The sequence below is a fragment of the Piliocolobus tephrosceles genome, unplaced genomic scaffold, assembly GCF_002776525.5.
Source record: "Piliocolobus tephrosceles isolate RC106 unplaced genomic scaffold, ASM277652v3 unscaffolded_43563, whole genome shotgun sequence".
NCBI lineage: Eukaryota > Metazoa > Chordata > Mammalia > Primates > Cercopithecidae > Piliocolobus > Piliocolobus tephrosceles.
This window is the reverse complement of record NW_022328269.1, coordinates 1-16,839: the sequence shown is the minus strand read 5'-3', so window position 1 is coordinate 16,839 and position 16,839 is coordinate 1. Positions and strand designations below refer to the sequence as shown.

Genomic DNA, 16,839 nt, shown 5'->3' with positions numbered 1-16,839 from the left:
TGCAGTGGCCAGATCTCAGCTCACTGCAAGCTCAAAGTGCTGGGATTACAGGCTTGACTGTCTCTGAGTTTTAACAGAATCAGTCTATGTATGTCCTTTCTTATTTTATTTATTTATTTATTTATTTATTTAAGACAGGGTCTGTCTCAGTCAGCAGGTTGAAGTGCAGTGGTGCGATCATAGCTTACTGCAGCCTCCAACACCTGGATGCAAGGGATCCTTCCACTTCAGCCTCCTTAGTAACTGAGACTACAGGGACATGCCACCACACCAGGCTAATTTTTTAAATTTTTTGTAGAGATGGGGTTTTGCTATGCGGCCCGGGCTGGTCTCAAAATCCTGGACTCAAGTGATTCTCTTGCCTCCACCTCCCAGTGTTGGGATTACATGCCTGAGCCACTGTGCTATCAGTATGTCCTGTGTTTCTGTGTCTTGAAATTTAAAAGTAAAATAATAATAATGGCCAGGTGTGGTGACTCATGCCTGTAATCCCAGGACTTTGGGAGGCCGAGGCAGGAGGATCACCTGAGGTTGGGAGTTTGAGACCAGCCTGACCAACATGGGGAAACCCCATCTCTACTAAAAATACAAAAATTAGCTGAGAGTGGTGGCGCATGCCTGTAATCGCAGCACTTTGAGAGGCCAAGGAGGGCGAATCAGTCAGGAGTTTGAGACCAGCCTGGCTAACATGGTGAAATCCCGTCTCTACTAAAAATGCAAAAATTAACCGGGTGTGGTGGCACACATCTGTAGTCCCAGCTACTCAGGAGGCCAAGGTAGGAGAATTGCTTGAACCCGGCAGGCAGAGGTTGCAGTGAGCCGAGATTGTGCTACCACGCTCCAGCCTGGGCCACAGAGCCAGACCCTGTCTCAAAAAAGAAAATCCTCCAAGGTATACATGATTCAAGGAAACAACTGAAATTCACATTTATTTGTATAGTATGCTGCTTTTAGTGAAAAAGTTTTTTAAAAAGTGTATATTCAGGTTTTAAAAGTATTTTTTTAAAAGTACATATTCAGTATATACTATTTAAAAAACTTCTTTTGAAAGTATTTTTAAAAAGCATATATTCAGTATATACTATTAAAAAAGTATATATTCAGTTTTTAAAAGTATATATTCAAAATGTCCCCTTGGTCCACAGAGCTCTGGTGTCTGCATGGGGGTGCAGGGTGGGTTATTAATTATTCCTGTATTCTCAGGCCCAGGATCATGAAGTCACGAGGTTGAATGTAGCAGAGTCTGTCTCATCCTTCAAGGCTCATAACAATGCCCCTTCCTCCAGGAAGCCTTCCTTGCTTTCCCAGAGACAGCTGCGGCTTCCTGCTCTGGGCACCCCAGGCCAAGTTGCCAGGGTCCCTCTCTCTGCTCCAGCTGTGACCACAGAGGAGTCCTCAGCCCCTGGCACCCACTGTGTGACTTTCTATCTCTATGAATTTGATTACTTTAGGCATCTCAGATAAGTGGAATGTTCTATCTGGTTTATTTCACTCAGCATGGTGTTCTCAGTATTTACCCACATGTCAGAATTTCCTTCCTTTTTAAGGATACACAAAAGTCTGCTTATCCATTTGTGAGTTTTTGTTTTTGTATTTTTTTGAGACAGAGTGTCACTCTGTTGTCCAGGCTGGAGTGAGGTGGCGCCATCTTGGCCTCACTGCAACCTCCATCTCCTGGGTTCAAGTGATTCTCATGCCTCAGCTTCCCGAGTAGCTGGGATTACAGGCGCCTGTCACCATGCCCAGCTAATTTTTGTATTTTTAGTAGAGAGAGGGTTTCACTACGTTGGCCAAACTGATCTCAAACTCCTGGCTTCAAGTGATCCACCTGCCTCGGCCTCCCAAAGTGCTGGGATTACAGGCGTGATGCACCATGCTTGGCTTGCTTGCTTGCTTTCTCTCTCTTGCTCTCTCTCTCTTTGGAGCCAGTAGTTTAAATGTCTTTTTAAGTTTTTATTTAATTTTAAGAAATTGAGCTTTTATATATTTAATGGAAAAAATATACATACATTGCTGGTGTGTGCTCAAATACATTTTGTTGATGGGGTGTGTGACCAGGAATGTCCCCTTGGTCCACAGAGCTCTGGTGTCTGCATGGGGGTGCCGGGTGGGTTATGAATTATTCCTGTATTCTCAGGCCCAGGATCATGAAGTCACGAGGTTGAATGTGGCAGGGTCTGTCTCATCCTTCAAGGCTCATAACAATGCCCCTTCCTCCAGGAAGCCTCCCTTGCTTTCCCAGAGACAGCTGCGGCTTCCTGCTCTGGGCTCCCCAGGCCAAGTTGCCAGGGTCCCTCTCTCTGCTCCAGCTGTGACTGCAGAGGAGTCTATGCCTGAAAATTGAGGCCCGTCTGGGATTCTAGCCATGTCCAGGCACAGAGCAGGGGAGGGGGAGTTTGCAGAATGAATGAATGAAGCGTCTTTTCATCCTTTGAATTAGATGTGGAATGAAGAGGTCTGGTTGTTCAGGGATGGGGATCGTGAGCTCCGTTCTGCTCATCTTGGCCGCACTCGGGTTGGGAGGCAGCCGCAGGACAGACATTGAAGGCCAAGGTTGAGGAGGCGTGGACAGCGGAAGAGGAGGCGGTGGGTGGTTCGCACATACAGGCTGCCGGAGGAGTCCACGGTTTTGAGCACGGTCAGCGGGGAGTAGCGGACGTTGGTCTGTCGGCGCAGAGGTGGCCGAGCCGAGCTGATGACATTGACAATGGCCTGCAGAGTGGAGCCCCTGAGCCCTGGGAATCAGGGAGGGCTTCACCCCGCGACATACCTGAGCCACCGCTTGGGGCTCTGGGCCCTTCACTCACCTGAACCACGTCCTGTGGGCTCTGTCCCACGGAGCGAAACAGCTTCCTGGAGGCTGGGAGATAGAGGTCCCGGAAGTAGTGCAGGGTGTCAGGGTCAGTGCCTGGGAACTCAGCTGTAGAAACCTGCGCCAGAAGCTTCCCCTCAAACTCGGTGACCACGGGGCCTGGTTCCACCAGGGAGATGCTGGCGACCGGGCAGGGTTAGTATCAGTCTGATGCCCCAACCACTCCCTGACCTATTTTGTCCATTCATTTATTTATTTTAAGATACAGGGTCTCACTCTCTTGCCCAGGCTGGAGTGCAGTGGCATGATCATAGCTCACCACAACCTCCAACTCCTGGGTTCAAGCAATCCTCTACCTCAGCCTTCCGAGCAGCTGGGACTGCAGGTACACACACCACCACCCTTGGCTAATTTTTACATTTTGGGTTGAGATGGGGGTCTCACTATGTTGCCCAGGCTGGTCTCAAACTCCTGACCTCAAGCGATCCTCCCCTTTCAGCCTCTCAAAACGCTGGAATTACAGGTGTGAGCCGCTGCACCCAGCTTCATTGTCTTCATCTCTCCTCTCCCCCTTTCAATCCCATCTCCCCAGCACTGCCTCCAAGCCCCCTCTGCCCATGTGCCCGCCTCACAAGATGTTGAACTGCAGCAGCTGGATAGCCAGGCTTTCGAAGAATCCCTCCAGGGCGAACTTGGAGGCTGCATAGACATCGTTGAAGATGACACCTGTGAGGGTCAGAAGGAGAGCTCTTTGGGGGTCTGGGAGGTGGGCTTTGTGGGTTCCAGGGTGATGGAGTCTTTGGGAGACAGAGCAAAGAGGACATGAGCAAAGACAGAGCAGACAGAGCAGATACATGGTGCCAAATGATGGGGGGTATGCAATTGTGTGATGGGGTCATATGGGGTCAGAACGAAGTTGTTCTCGGGTGACGGGTGCCACCTCCTCCCAGCTCCACCTGGTCCCAGGAAACTCCCCTATTTCCCTCCATTCTCTAAACCTTTGGGGCCACTTGGGGATCCTCTTCATTTTTCTCTTCATTAGGGCCCTTGTCTCTCTTCCTTCCTTCCTTCCTTCCTTCCTTCTCTCCCTCTCTCTCTTTCTTTCTTTTTCTTTTTTGATAGGGTGTTGCTCTGTCCTGCAGCCTGGGGTGCAGTAGTGCAATCACGGCTCACCACAGCCTTGAATTCCTGGGCTTAAGCGATCCTCTCACTTCAGCCTCTTGAGTAGCTGGGACTACAGGCACACACCAGGATGCTTGGCTGATTTTTAAATTTAATTTATTTTGTTGTTGTTGTTGTTGAGGGGAGACGGAGTCTCACCCTGTTGTCTAGGCTGGAGTGCAACCTCTGCCTCCTGAGGTCAAACGAATCTCCTGCCCCAGCCTCCTGAGTAGCTGGGATTACAGGCACATGCTACCATGCGCGGCTGACTTTTTTTTGTAGTTTAGTAAGAACAGGCTTTCACCTGTTCTTACTGGTGGTCTTGAACTCCTGAGCTCAGGCAATCCACCCGTCTCAGCCTCCCAAAGTGCTAGGATTACAGGCATGAATCACCAAGCCTGGGCTCCACACTAATTTAGAATATGATCTAAAACCCATTCACCATCCTCCCAGTCTGGGGAGGATCAGACGCTGATGGGATTTCCAGGGGTGGGTCCCCACAGCTCACCCTGCAGCCCCATGACACTGCTGATCACCACGATGTGGCCCTGCCGCCTCCTCTTCATGCCTGGAAGTACAGCTTTGACGAGACGGACAGCTCCAAAAAAGTTGGTGTCAAAGACATTCTGCATGGCAGCAAGGCTGAGCCCCTCCAGGGGCCCCACCAGACCCATTCCAGCATTATTCACTAAGAGAAGAGGTACTAAGGTTACCTTAAAGTCCCTTACCCTTCTAGCATTACTTCCAACACCCCCTGAATCACCCCACCCCGTACTCCAAGTCCAAGGCCAGTCCAGGGTATCTTGGGTGGACAAATATGAAATCTTGGTGATCTTTAAACACAGTTTAGCATTTGTCATAGGGTATCCTCAGCCCTGAGTGGGAGGAAGGGCTGCTGGGAATAGTGGCCCCCTTAATCCATGAGCAATTCAATTCTGACCCCAAATTGCATCAAGACAGTGACACCCACCTTCCTGCGAAGGTTGGGGACCTTATGACTTATTTCTGCATCATGCTGTCTTCCCCAAGTGACTCATCCAAGTAATTTTCCCAACCACATATGACTTTCTCCATATATGAGAATTTCCATTCCATAAAATCTGCCCCACCCCTAGGCCTCAGATTGTTACTAGTGTCTCTAATATTTTTATTTAAAAAAAATTGATTTTTGGGCCAGGCATGGTGGCTCATGCCTGTAATCCCAGCACTTTGGGAGGCCAAGATGAGTGGATCACCTGAGGTCAGCCTTCGAGACCAGCCTGACGAACATGGAGAAACCTCGTCTCTACTAAAAATACAAAATTAGCCGGGTGTGGTGGTGCATGCCTGTAATCTCAGCTACTTGGGAGGCTGAGGCAGGAGAATCACTTGAACCCGGGAGGTGGAGGTTGCAGTGAGCCGAGATTGCGCCATTGCACTCTAGCCTAGGCAGCAAGAGTTAAATTCAATCTCAAAAAAAAAAAAAAAAAAAAAAAAGATTTTTGGCCAGGTGCGGTGGTGCACGCCTGTAATTCCAGCACTCTGGGAGGCCGAGGTGGGCGGATCACTTCAGGTCAGGAGTTTGAGACCAGCCTGGCCAACATGGTGAAACCTCGCCTCTACGAAAAATACAAAAATTAGCTGGGCATGGTGGCAGGCACATGTAATCCCAGCTACTCAAGAGGCGAGGCAGGAGAATTGCTTGAACCTGGGGGGTGGAGGTTGCAGTGAGCCGAGATCACGCCACCACACTCCAGCCTGGGCGCAGAGCAAGAATCCATCTCAAGAAAAAACAAAAAATTTTGATTTTTGAGACAAGGTCTTGCTCTGTCTCCCAGACTGGCTCTATCATAACTCACTGCAGCCTCAAACCCCTGGGCTCTAGTGATCCTCCCACCTTGGCCTCCTGAGTAGCTGGAATTAGGCATGCACCACTATACCTGGTTAATTCTTAATTTTTTTGTAGAGTCAAAGTCTCACCACTGTTTTGCTGGTCTTGAGCTGCTGGGCTCAAGCAGTCCTCCTGTCTCAGCCTCCCAAAGTGCTAGGATTACAGGTATGAGCCACAGCACCCAGCCCTTAATAAATCAATTGGTAGGATCAACTGGTCTACCCCTGTTGGCCAACGGGTCTACCCCTTCTGTCCAGGCTCAGAGATTGCTGAAGAAGCCAGAGAGCTGGTGCTCAGACCTTGCCGTATTGAGGGTCTATACTCAGACCAGGATGGGGCTTAGTGAATCAGGGGCTGCGAAGTCTCACCCAGCACGTCCACTTCTCCCTGGATACAGCTGAGACACTGAGCCACGGACTCGTCACTGCACACGTCCAGCTGGGCCACGGTGAGGGTCTGCCCCAAAGCCTCCCCAGCAGCTGCCTCCAATGTCTCCTTCTTCCCCAGGTCCCTCATGGTGGCCACCACTGGGGGCAGAGAGTAGAGCAGGGACAGGCGCTAAGTTCCTTTCCCCTTGGTGTGGGCTCCACATTTCTGTGATCTTGTATTAGAAGTCGCAAAGAGATGGAAACCCACAAGTTCACACACCTACATTTATCACTCAGCCAACAAGTGCACACTTGTGTACATACAGGTACATGCGTCATCCACGTACCTGTATCCCTCCTTCCAACCATGAGTTCAACAGGCATTTATTGAGCATCTACTATACACTATGCCCTATTCTAGGTGCTGAGACTATGGCATGAAATAAGATAAAGTCACCAGGTGTGGTGGCGCAAGCCTGTAATCCCAGCACTTTGGGAGGCCTAGGTAGGAGGATTGCTTGACCCCAGGAGTTTGAGACCAGCCTGGGAAGTATAGCGAGATCCCATCTCTACAAAAAAATTACATATACAAATTTACCAGGTGTGGTGGGTGGCCCCCACCTATAGTCCTGGCTACTTGGGAGGCTGTGGTGGGAGGATTACTTGAGCCCTGGAGGTTGAGGCTGCAGTGAGCTGAGTTGGAGCCACTGCACTACAGCCTGGATAACAGAGTGAGATCCTGTCTCAAAAAATAAAAAAATAAGGCCGGGGTAGCTCACACGTGTAATCCCAGCCCTCTGGGAGGCCGAGGTGGGCAGATCACAAGGTCAAGAGATCGAGACCATCCTGGCCAAAGTGGTGAAAGTTCGTCTCTATTAAAAATACAAAGATTAGCTGGGTGTGGTGGCACACACCTGTAATCCCAGTTACTCAGGAGGCTGAGGCAGGAGAATCGCTTGAATCTGGGAGGTAGAGGAGGTTGCAGTGAGCTAAGATCATGCTACTGAACTCCAGCCTGGCAACAGAGCGAGACTCTGTCTCAAAATAAATAAACAAACAAACAAACAAATAAATAAATAAATAAATAAGATAACCTTTCTGCCTTCATGGAATTTATAGCCTAGTAGGTAAGACAATAAAATACACAAACATAAAACAGACTGCCATGAAAAAAATGCATACATACCTATAGCCAACATACACACATACATGAACACTGAAGTGAATAGCCAATATTTTGAGACGAAGTTTCACTCTCGTTTGTTACCCAGTCTGGAGTGCAGGGCCGCGATCTCTGCTCACTGCCACTTCTACCTCCTGGGTTCAGGTGATTCCCCTGCCTCAACCTCCCGAGTAGGTGGGATTACAGGTGCCTGCCGCTACACCCAGCTAATCTTTTGGATTTTTAGTAGATATGGGGTTTCACCATATTGGTCAGGCTGGTCTCAAACCTCAGGTGATCTGTCCACTTCGTCCTCCCAAAGTGCTGGGAGTATAGGCATCAGAAGCCAAAGAGCCACAGAGCCTGGCCAAGCTTATCCTCTTTTTTCCTTTTTCTTTTTTTTTTTTTTTTTTTCTGAAATGGAGTCTCGCTCTTGTCACCCAGAATGGAATACAGTAGCGAAATCTCGGCTCACTGCAACCTCTGTCTCCTGGTTCAAGCGATTCTCTTGCCTTAGCCTCTCAAGTAGCTGGGATTACAGGTACCTGCCACCATGCCCAGCTAATTTTTGTATTTTTATTGATTGATTGGTTGACTGAGACAGAGTCTCGCTCTGTCACCCAGGCTGTAGTGCAGTAGCCTGATCTCCGGTCACTGCAAGCTCCGCCTCCCAGGTTCGCGCCATTCTCCTGCCTCAGCCTCCCGAGTAGCTGGGACTACAGGCACCCGCCATCTCGCCCGGGTAGTTTTTTGTATTTTTTAATAGAGACGGGGTTTCACCGTGTTAGCCAGGATGGTCTCGATCTCCTGACCTCGTGATCCACCCACCTTGGCCTCCCAAAGTGCTGGGGTTACAGGCATGAACCACCATACCTGGCCAATTTTTGTATTTTTAGTAGAGACAAGGTTTCACCATGTTGGCCAGGCTGGTCTCAAACTCCTGACCTCAGGTGATCTGTCCACCTCGGCCTCCGAAAGTGCTGAAATTACAGACATGAGCTACTGTGCCCAGCCTCAAACGTATGCTCTTAAGCAGGACCTCAGCATATGTACCATGTCTGCACATGCACCAGCATGCATGTTTGATATCCCCCAATGTGTGCAACCATAATCACCCAGAACACTCCTGGGGGCATTTGCCTCTTGTCTTCGGGCCAGTGTGATTCGTGGGTAGCAGGCACATGAATGGGGTCACTTGCATCTACAGGTGATATAGTGGGAAACATGGGTGCAAAGGATAGGATGCCTGAGTTCAAATCGCAGCTCTGCCACTTTGCAGCTGGGAGACCTTGAGCAAAGACCTTTGACAGTCTGCATCTTTGTTTCCTCGTTTCTGAAATGGGGCAGGCCAGGCACAGTGGCTCATGCCTGTAATCCCAGCACTTTGGGAGGCCCAGGTGGGCAGATCACCTGAGGCCAGGAGTTTGAGCCCAGTCTGGCCAACATGGTGAAACCTCGCCTATTAAAAATACAAAAAATTAGCCGGGTGTGGTGGCTCATGCCTTAATCCCAGAAACTCAGGAGACTGAAGCATGAAAATCACTTGAATGTGGGAGGTGGGGGCTGCACTGAGCCAAGATGCGCCACTGCACTCAACCTGGGCGACAGAGCAAGACTCTGACTCAAAATAAATAAATAATAAAATAATAATAAAATGGGGTGGATGATAGTGCCCGCCTCACAGGTATGATGTGAGGATTAAACGACTTTCTGGATTCAGGGCACTTAGAATGCAGCGTGGTGCATTGTAAAAGCTCTGTAAACATTAGCCTCCAGCAGTTTAATACACCCATCTGCCCGCCCACAGGAACGCACGTTATTCCCTGCACACTGCCGTTCCGGCTCTCATGCTCAAAGCTGTGTGTGTCTCTGAAACAGAGGGCAGAGGGCTGGGAGAAGCAGCCCTGCCAACTGGGGCAATGCCCTCACCCCCAGTCGCTTCCTTGTAAGTAACAACCCTTTGCCCACTTTGGCTCCAGCATGCTCCCTCTGGGTCAGGGGTTCTCCTGGTTGGTTAGGATGCAGGTCCCAGGGATTTATTCCAGAGCTGCAAAAGGGCAAGTTCTTAGAACTAGAAGGCCATCCCTTCAACCCCCAAGGTCAGGAGCCCTTAAGAAGCTTATCTCAGTAAAAGCAGTAATCTGGGGAGACTGTGGAGGAGTGAGCATCAGGGTAGTGATTATGCCAATCTAGGAAATGCCCTAGTGAAACCCTTCTAAAAATACCACCCACCCACCCCCTGCCACTCTCAGCATGCTTTATTTTGTTTCTTAGCACTTATTCCCACCAGATATAGCAACAATTTCTTTTTATCTGTTTGTCACCCATTCTCCCTCTCCTCCCCGCCTGACACCATCCCAAGGGCTGAGATTTTTGTCTATTTCATCCCCAGTTGTGTTGCCAGCATTCAGAACACCCAGAAGGTGCTCGAGAAATATTTGTAGGATGAGGGGATGATTCCTGGAGGGAGAGGAAGACCGCATGCATCCTGAGTCCCCCCAAGCCCACAAGTACAGCTGGGAGAGATGGGTAGGGGAGACGGTGTTGGGGAAGCCGTGTCCACCCTGCTGCCTCCTAGCGCTGCCCTGCGCCTCTTACCCTGGTAACGCTTCTTGGGGTCATGGGCCAGCTGCACAGCAAGTTCCAGACCAATTCCTGACGAGCAGCCGGAGATCAACACAGTCCGGGGTGCAGCGGCCATGTTGATCCCCTCCCTGGACGCGTGACCTCCGCTGGGCAGCACCTGACTCTGACCATTCATCCCGGGCTCATCTGCTCCCTCCTAACCCCCTCCCACAGATCCCCTGCACGGCAAAGCCTCCGCCCTCCCCAGGAGACCCTCAATTCTGGACTGACCCTGAACAGGCCGTAAGAGAGAATCTCTTGGCCGGGCGCGGTGGCTCAAGCCTGTAATCCCAGCACTTTGGGAGGCCGAGATGGGCGGATCACGAGGTCAGGAGATCGAGACCCTCCTGGCTAACACGGTGAAACCCCGTCTCTACTAAAAATACAAAAAATTAGCCGGGCGAGGTGGTGGGCGCCTGTGGTCCCAGCCACTCGGGAGGCTGAGGCAGGAGAATGGCGTGAACCCAGGAGGCAGAGGTTGCGGTGAGCTGAGATCCGGCCACTGCACTCTAGCCTGGGCGACAGAGCAAGACTCCGTCTCAAAAAAAAAAAGAGAGAATCTCTTAAATCCTCTCTGCACCTCATTTTCTTCATCTGCCAAAAATTTCTTCTCCACACCTACTATACACATCACTGGTTTTTGTTTGTTTGTTTTTAAGAGACAGCGTCTTGCTCTGTCACTCAGGCTGCAGTGCAGTGGCACCACCATAGCTCACCGCAGCCTCAAGCGATCCTCCCACCTCAGCCTCCAGAGTAGATGGGGCTACCGGCACGCACTACCATGCCCAGCTGATTTTTAAATTTATTTTGTTTTTAGACATGGGACCTTGCTCTGTTGCCCAGACTGGTCTCCAACTCTTGGCCTCAAGTGATCCTCCTGCCTTGGACATTTGTAACTGTTTTCTTAATTTTTAATTTTTATTATGAGTGTAAATTATTATTATTATTACTATTATTTTGAGACAAAGTCTTGCTCTTGTCACCCAGGCTGGAGTGCAGTGGTGCAATCTCGGCTCACTACAACCTCCGTTTTCCAGGGTCAAGCGATTCTCCTATCTCAGCCTCCCAAGTAGCTGGGACTACAGGTGTGTGCCACCACACGCAGTTAATTTTTGTATTTTTAATAGAGATGAGGTTTCTCCATGTTGGCCAGGCCGGTCTTGAACTCCTGACCTCAAGTGGTCCAGCGGCCTTAGCCTCCCAAAGTGCTGGGATTACAAGCGTGAGCCACTGAACCCAGCCGAGTATAAATTATTTAGGGCTGGGGAGAGTTTCTGTGAAAGTTGGGGGGAATTAGTATCTTATTCTGGGTGAAGAATCTCTGATTGAAGGGAGAGAGTGAGAGAAGGAGACAGAGAACGCGGATCCAGAAATGTTGTTTCATAGAGGGAAGGGGTGTAGAACTGTCAGAAGATGTAGTTAGACTACAGGAAGAACTTCCAGCAAGGCAGGGCAGGCAGAAATTTTGTGAGAGCCTTTTAGTTGGAGAAGTCTCAGCTTCAGATGTCCCTGGGGTGGGAGGAGGTGCGGCTTACAGAGATTCCCTCTCCTCCTCCCACCCTGGGGGGCCCTGTCTCCCCCTCAGGCCTGATGGGGCTCCACCCCCTCCTCTTCAAGGACACAGAGACTCTTTGTCTGGGGAGTCAGAGACTGGGAGGGAGGCACTGCTGGCGTCTCCCTCTTCCCCTGGGGCGGGGGTGGGGGGAGCAGGGTTCGGGGAGCAGTTCAGGGCTCAGGATACGCCTCTTGGTTCCTCCCCTCCCTGGGGAAGCACCCTCACATCCTGCGTGTCTGCGCTTGTCCAATTGCATAAAAGCTCTATTTGACCTCCTGGGGGCCTCTTCATGCTGGAGGTGGGGGTCCCAGCACAGTGAGGGGGGCCTCTGCCTCATCCCAAGAATGGCAAGAATCCACCCCTTCCTCCCCGTGACTGTGCGTTGCTTTGCAACAGGGACAGATTTCCCACCACCCCTGGGCCTTTTTTTTTTCCCGTCCCCGAGACAGATAGAGTCTTGCTCTGTTGCCCAGGCTGGAGTGCAGTGGCACAACCTCAGCTCTCTGCAACCTCCATCTCCCTGGTTCAAGTGATCCTCCCACCTCAGCCTCCCAAGTAGTTGGGACTACAGGGGCCAGCCACAATGCCTGGCTAATTTTTGTATTTTTAGTAGAGATGGGGTTTCGCCATGTTAGCCAGCTGGCCTCTAACCCCTGGACTCAAGCGATCTGCCTGCCTCAGCCTCTCAAAAGTGCTGGGACTACAGGCGTGAGCCACCGCACCCAGCTCAGACTCCCCCATTTGGTGGGGATTTGGGATTGGGGCCAGGGCATCGACTGGAGACCTGGTATGGGGTCGGGGGAGATGAGGGTTAGGGATGGAGATAAGACCCTTTATTTGAGGAATCAATAATTTGGGGGAAAGTGAAAACTGTGTTTTGGGATCTGTGGTGAGAATTTGGGACCAGGACACATGACTCAGGGATTTCAGTGGAGAGATTAAGGTTTGGAGTAAGACTGGGGACCACATTTTGGGATCTGGGGTGAGGTTTGAGGTGGGATCAGGACCGCTTAGGGACCTGAAGGAAAGGCTCTGGGGCTGAGGCTGGTACCTCCTATTGTATAACTAAGGGACTGAGGATAAAGCAAGTAGGTGAATGAGAGTTTGGGGTGAGATTGGGACCCCACTTGGGGGCCTGAGTGAGGCAGAAAGGACTTGGTGCCAGGGGAGGTGGCTCATGCCTGTAATGCCAGCGCTTTGGGAGGGCAAGGCTGAAGGATTGCTTGAAACCAGAAGTTCAAGACCCCAGTCTCTACAAAAATATATACATTTTTAAATTAGTTAGGTGTGGCAGTGTGTGCCTGTGGTACCTGCTTCTCTGGAGGCTGGAGCAGGTGGATGGCTTGAACCCAGGAGTTGGAAGCTGCAGTGAGCTATGATTGGGCCACTGTACTCCAGCTTGGGTGACAGATCAAGACCCTGTGTCCAAAATAAAATGTAAAAATAAAAGAAAATAAAAAAAGATTTGGTATAAACCTGCACCTCCCCCTTTTCCAGGGCCCGGATGGAGGCTGAAGGTTTGAATGAGGCTAAGCTCTCCTTTGAGGGGATCTGCTAGGCCGAAAAGGTTCGGGGTAGGGCTGGAACCCTCGAACTCCAGGACTGGGTGGGAGTGACCCTTCTCCTCCACTGTGGGGTGGGGCAGGAACAACCCAGCTCCTGGCGCTGGGCTCCACACCAGCCGACCAATCAGCGCTCAGCACAAAGTTTCCCAACTTCCCAGTCCAGCTGTCAGCGCTCCCCCTCCAAGGAGCCCCGCCTGGCCAGGCGCTGGAGCGCAGGGCGAGGCCAGGGCGGGGTCTCGGGCAGTTTCCCGCAGACCCCGAGAGGAGCGGGCGCCGCGAGTGACTGCACCGAGCCCGAGGAGTCGCCGCGCCCGGCAACCGCCCCGACTGGTCCCCCGCCTTGCCCGTGGGCCCCGCCGGGATGGGGAACCGCCGGGGCCTGGGCCAGCCGCGGGCCGGTCTCTGCCTGCTCCTGGCCGCGCTGCAGCTTCTGCCGGGGACGCAGGCCGGTGAGCCGGGAGGGAAGAGATGGGACACAGGGTCCACGACTCAGAGAGGGCCTAAAAGAGCGAGGCGTGGAGGGGGAGGACGTGGGCGCAGCGTGGGGTCCCGGTGTGATGTGGGCGCATGAGTGTCCGACTCTGGGTGATTTGTGGGTGTGTGACAGTTCGGGGGTAGAGGTGGGGATGTGTGACTGCGTTTTCTGGCGAGCGCGTGGGAATGCATGCAATGTGCAGGTGTGTGCGTGTGTGTATGTGTGTGTAGCATGTCTGTGCATTTGGAGTGAAATTGCTTGGGTGCTCGCATGTGGAAGTTGATGGCGATAGTGTGACTGTGAGTGACAGGGCATTGCTGGGAGGGTGTGTATTGCGACAGGTGAGTATGCACTTGTGCGTTTGTCTATGTGCTGATTTTCGAGGGCAACCGTGTGTGTGGTTATGCGTGTGATTATGTGTCTCTGAGTGCCCCATGAGGGGTGTAGTTGTGATTTTTGGGTGCAAATAATTGCCCATGAGGATGAAGGTGAATGGGGACGAGTATGGGGGAGCTCTTCGGGAACCCATAGTTTCTTTTGCATCTCTTTAAATGGCTTCACCCCATTCTCCCTTTCCCTCCTCTGCCCCAAATTGGCGAGTGCCCGTCTCCTCCCCTCCCTCCCTGTCGCCCCTCCCCCACCCCGCGGTCCCCAGAGCCGCGATCAGCACCATGGACAGGGCCTCGGGGAGGGCGCGGTGAGGGGCGAGGCGGGGCGGGGCGCAGGGCGGCGCGGGAGTGGAAGTTGCTCCCCACCCCCCACCCCAGCTGCTGGAGCCTTGGGTGTTTTTTCCGAGGAATTTCTCAGGGGCCCCCAAGGGGTCCCGGGGGCCGCCGGATGGGTGAGTCAGCGCTGACGCACGCCCAGCTGCGCGCATCTGGCTGGGCGCCCTGTCCCGCCCCGCAGGGTTAGGAGTAGGGGGCGCTCCGGTAGTCAGGGGATGGCGTGGCTCCCTGGGGCTTCCCTGATCTGAGAGACCTCAGACTAGGCTCTCCTGGAAATCCCTTTCTAAGGTGAGCTCAGTCTCCCAACACACACACACACACACACACACACACACACACCCCACAGCACACTTCTTACTTTGAAGTCCAGGAAGGTGCCTGTCCATATGGTTAATCCCTGATTGGACTATTCCGCATTCCCACGCTCACACATCCACATGGTCGTGCAATCTCAGGCATCCACTCTGAATATAAGTCCCCTGGGACTCGAGGAATGTGAAACACCGTGTCCAGGCAACCCTCTCCAGTCACCCGCCAAATGGTTCCAGCTTTTATGACCCTCCCACGCGCTCAGATTCTCACACATGCTGCCCCTGACAGCCGAACAAACACTGTCAACATTCACAACCCATCACCCACTCTCTGACTGGGTCACACTCTCACACAGAACGGCACGCCCCCACCAGAAGTCCCAGGTGTTACAGTCACAGACACACCTGCAAGCTCGCTGCAAGCGTTACATGGCCACGCGTCAAGTAACTGCACCTAATCCCTCCATTAGAAGCAAAATATTTGCACACATTGACACCTGGAGAAATGACATGCCCAGCTATTCTCTGCCTGGCTCATTCGGACTCACCCACGCTTGTACAATCTCATGCACATATACATATTTGCACACACACCGCACACCTGGGGGATTCCCAGCCATGCCCTGACTCAGCTCCTGCCTCTGTCCCTTCACATCCCAGACCCCAGCCAAGATCCCCCTGGGGGCCCTGACCAGCACAGGGGAGAGTGGCAGGAGGCAAGTTGGGCCCCTGACAGACCCCCCACCCTCTGTCCCCGTAGGCAGGACTCAATGCCGCTTCTGTGCCTTTTTGTCATAATGCCAGCTATGAAAAGAAAGGGCAGTCAGTTTCTGAAAGGTCATTCCAGAAGGGACACAAGTTTCAAGCAGGATATCTTTGAGTTGGATGCTGGGAAGGACTTTCCTACTGTAAATGAGTGGTAGTTGAGGGAAGACCCTCTTTCCTCTGCAGAGAGGGTAGTGTGCGGGTCAGGGGAGAGCCTCAGGCTGGGTGAGGTCGTTGATCTCAATCCTCCCCTGGGCCCCAGCCTGAGATGGGGCAGCTGGGATGATTGCTCCGTGGGGAAGTGACTCTTGTGGTCAGCAGAGCCTGGGAGCCCAGATCTCAGCCCCAGGGGACCGCAACCCAGATTTCTCTTAATGACAGCCCAGCCACAAAACAGGCAATTAGAGATGGGGGCTGGGGTGATGGGTTTGGGAAGGCGAGTGGAGAGAGAGAGATTGAAAAAAGAGAGAGAGAGAATGAGAGAACGAGAGAGAGAGAGAGAGAGAGAGACTTGGACGCAGACAGAGGCCTGGAAAGACCCAGCACAGAAAGTGGGACAGAGAGAGGGCGGGCAGGGATGGGGAGAGAAGGAGATTGGAGGCAAGAGGAAACAGAGGCTGACACAGGCCTCTGAGGAGTCTGGAAAATGAGGGCTCTGACCTAGGAAGAGTGGGAATCGGGGTCCTTCATCCAAGCCCCTGCCTCCCCAACATCTTACCCGCCCCCCCCGCCCCAGCTCCCCGTGGTGAGATCAGCAGAGCCGCCCCCAGGGGTGAGGTCATGGCAGATTCAGAAGAATCTAGCTCCTGCCAAGAGGCTGGGGCAGGGGGTCAGTGGGACAGTTTGCTGAGGGTGGGGGGAGGGGGAAATCAGACAGGGGGCTCAGGGCCCAAGGGAAGCCCCCACCCGCCCCTGCCCAAGCCATGTGGTTCCACTTAGCACTGGCTGGGCTGCTTTTCGGGGTGGGGCTGGTAGCGTGGCCTAGATTAGGAACTGTTGGGCCAGACAAGTGCTTTCCTCAGCTGGGATGAAAGAGGGACAGGGTCAGACAGGGGAGGTCTGGAGGTTATTGGAGGCAGCTGATCAGAAGAAGAAGATCAGAGAGGTGAAACGAGGAGGTCATGGGTCAGGTGGAGGAGATCAGGATAGGCAGTGGGAGAAGGTCGGGCGTAGTCAGAGGGTAGAGGTCAGAGGGGAAAGTCAGAGGGAGGAGATCAGAAGGGAAAGTCAGAGGGAGGAGGTCAGAAGGGAAAGTCAGAGGGAGGAGGTCAGAGGGGAAAGTCAGAGGGAGGAGGTCAGAAGGAAAAGTCAGAGGAGAGATCAGAGGGGAGGCTCAGAGGGAGGAGGTTGGAGGAGAGCGTCAAAGGGAGGAGATTAGAGGGGAAAGTCAGAGGGAAGAGGTCAAAGGGGACAGTCACAGGAAGGAGGTCAGAGGGGAAAGTCAG

At 52.5% G+C, this 16,839-nt stretch overlaps 1 protein-coding gene across 1 annotated transcript; it reads right to left on the bottom strand.

Annotated features, from left to right (window-relative positions):
- Positions 1-2,496: 2,496 nt before the first annotated feature.
- On the bottom strand, positions 2,497-10,083 carry LOC113224068 (retinol dehydrogenase 8). The gene is made up of 6 exons (XM_026453359.1): positions 9,972-10,083; positions 6,212-6,370; positions 4,482-4,661; positions 3,445-3,538; positions 2,808-2,991; positions 2,497-2,712 (listed from the first exon to the last, which is right to left on the bottom strand). The coding sequence occupies exons 1-6, from the start codon at positions 10,072-10,074 to the stop codon at positions 2,497-2,499; spliced, it is 936 nt and encodes a 311-aa protein (XP_026309144.1). The 5' UTR covers positions 10,075-10,083.
- Positions 10,084-16,839: the final 6,756 nt, after the last annotated feature.

Excerpts from the sequence above, each read along its gene's own strand:
- LOC113224068 (XM_026453359.1), bottom strand. The coding sequence starts at position 10,074 with ATGGCCGCTGCACCCCGGACTGTGTTGATCTCCGGCTGCTCGTCAGGA. Across the intron at positions 4,662-6,211 it reads GGGAGAAGTGGACGTGCTGG|TGAATAATGCTGGAATGGGT; the intron begins GTGAGACTTCGC and ends CTCTTCTCTTAG. Across the intron at positions 2,713-2,807 it reads GCCCACAGGACGTGGTTCAG|GCCATTGTCAATGTCATCAG; the intron begins GTGAGTGAAGGG and ends TCCACTCTGCAG.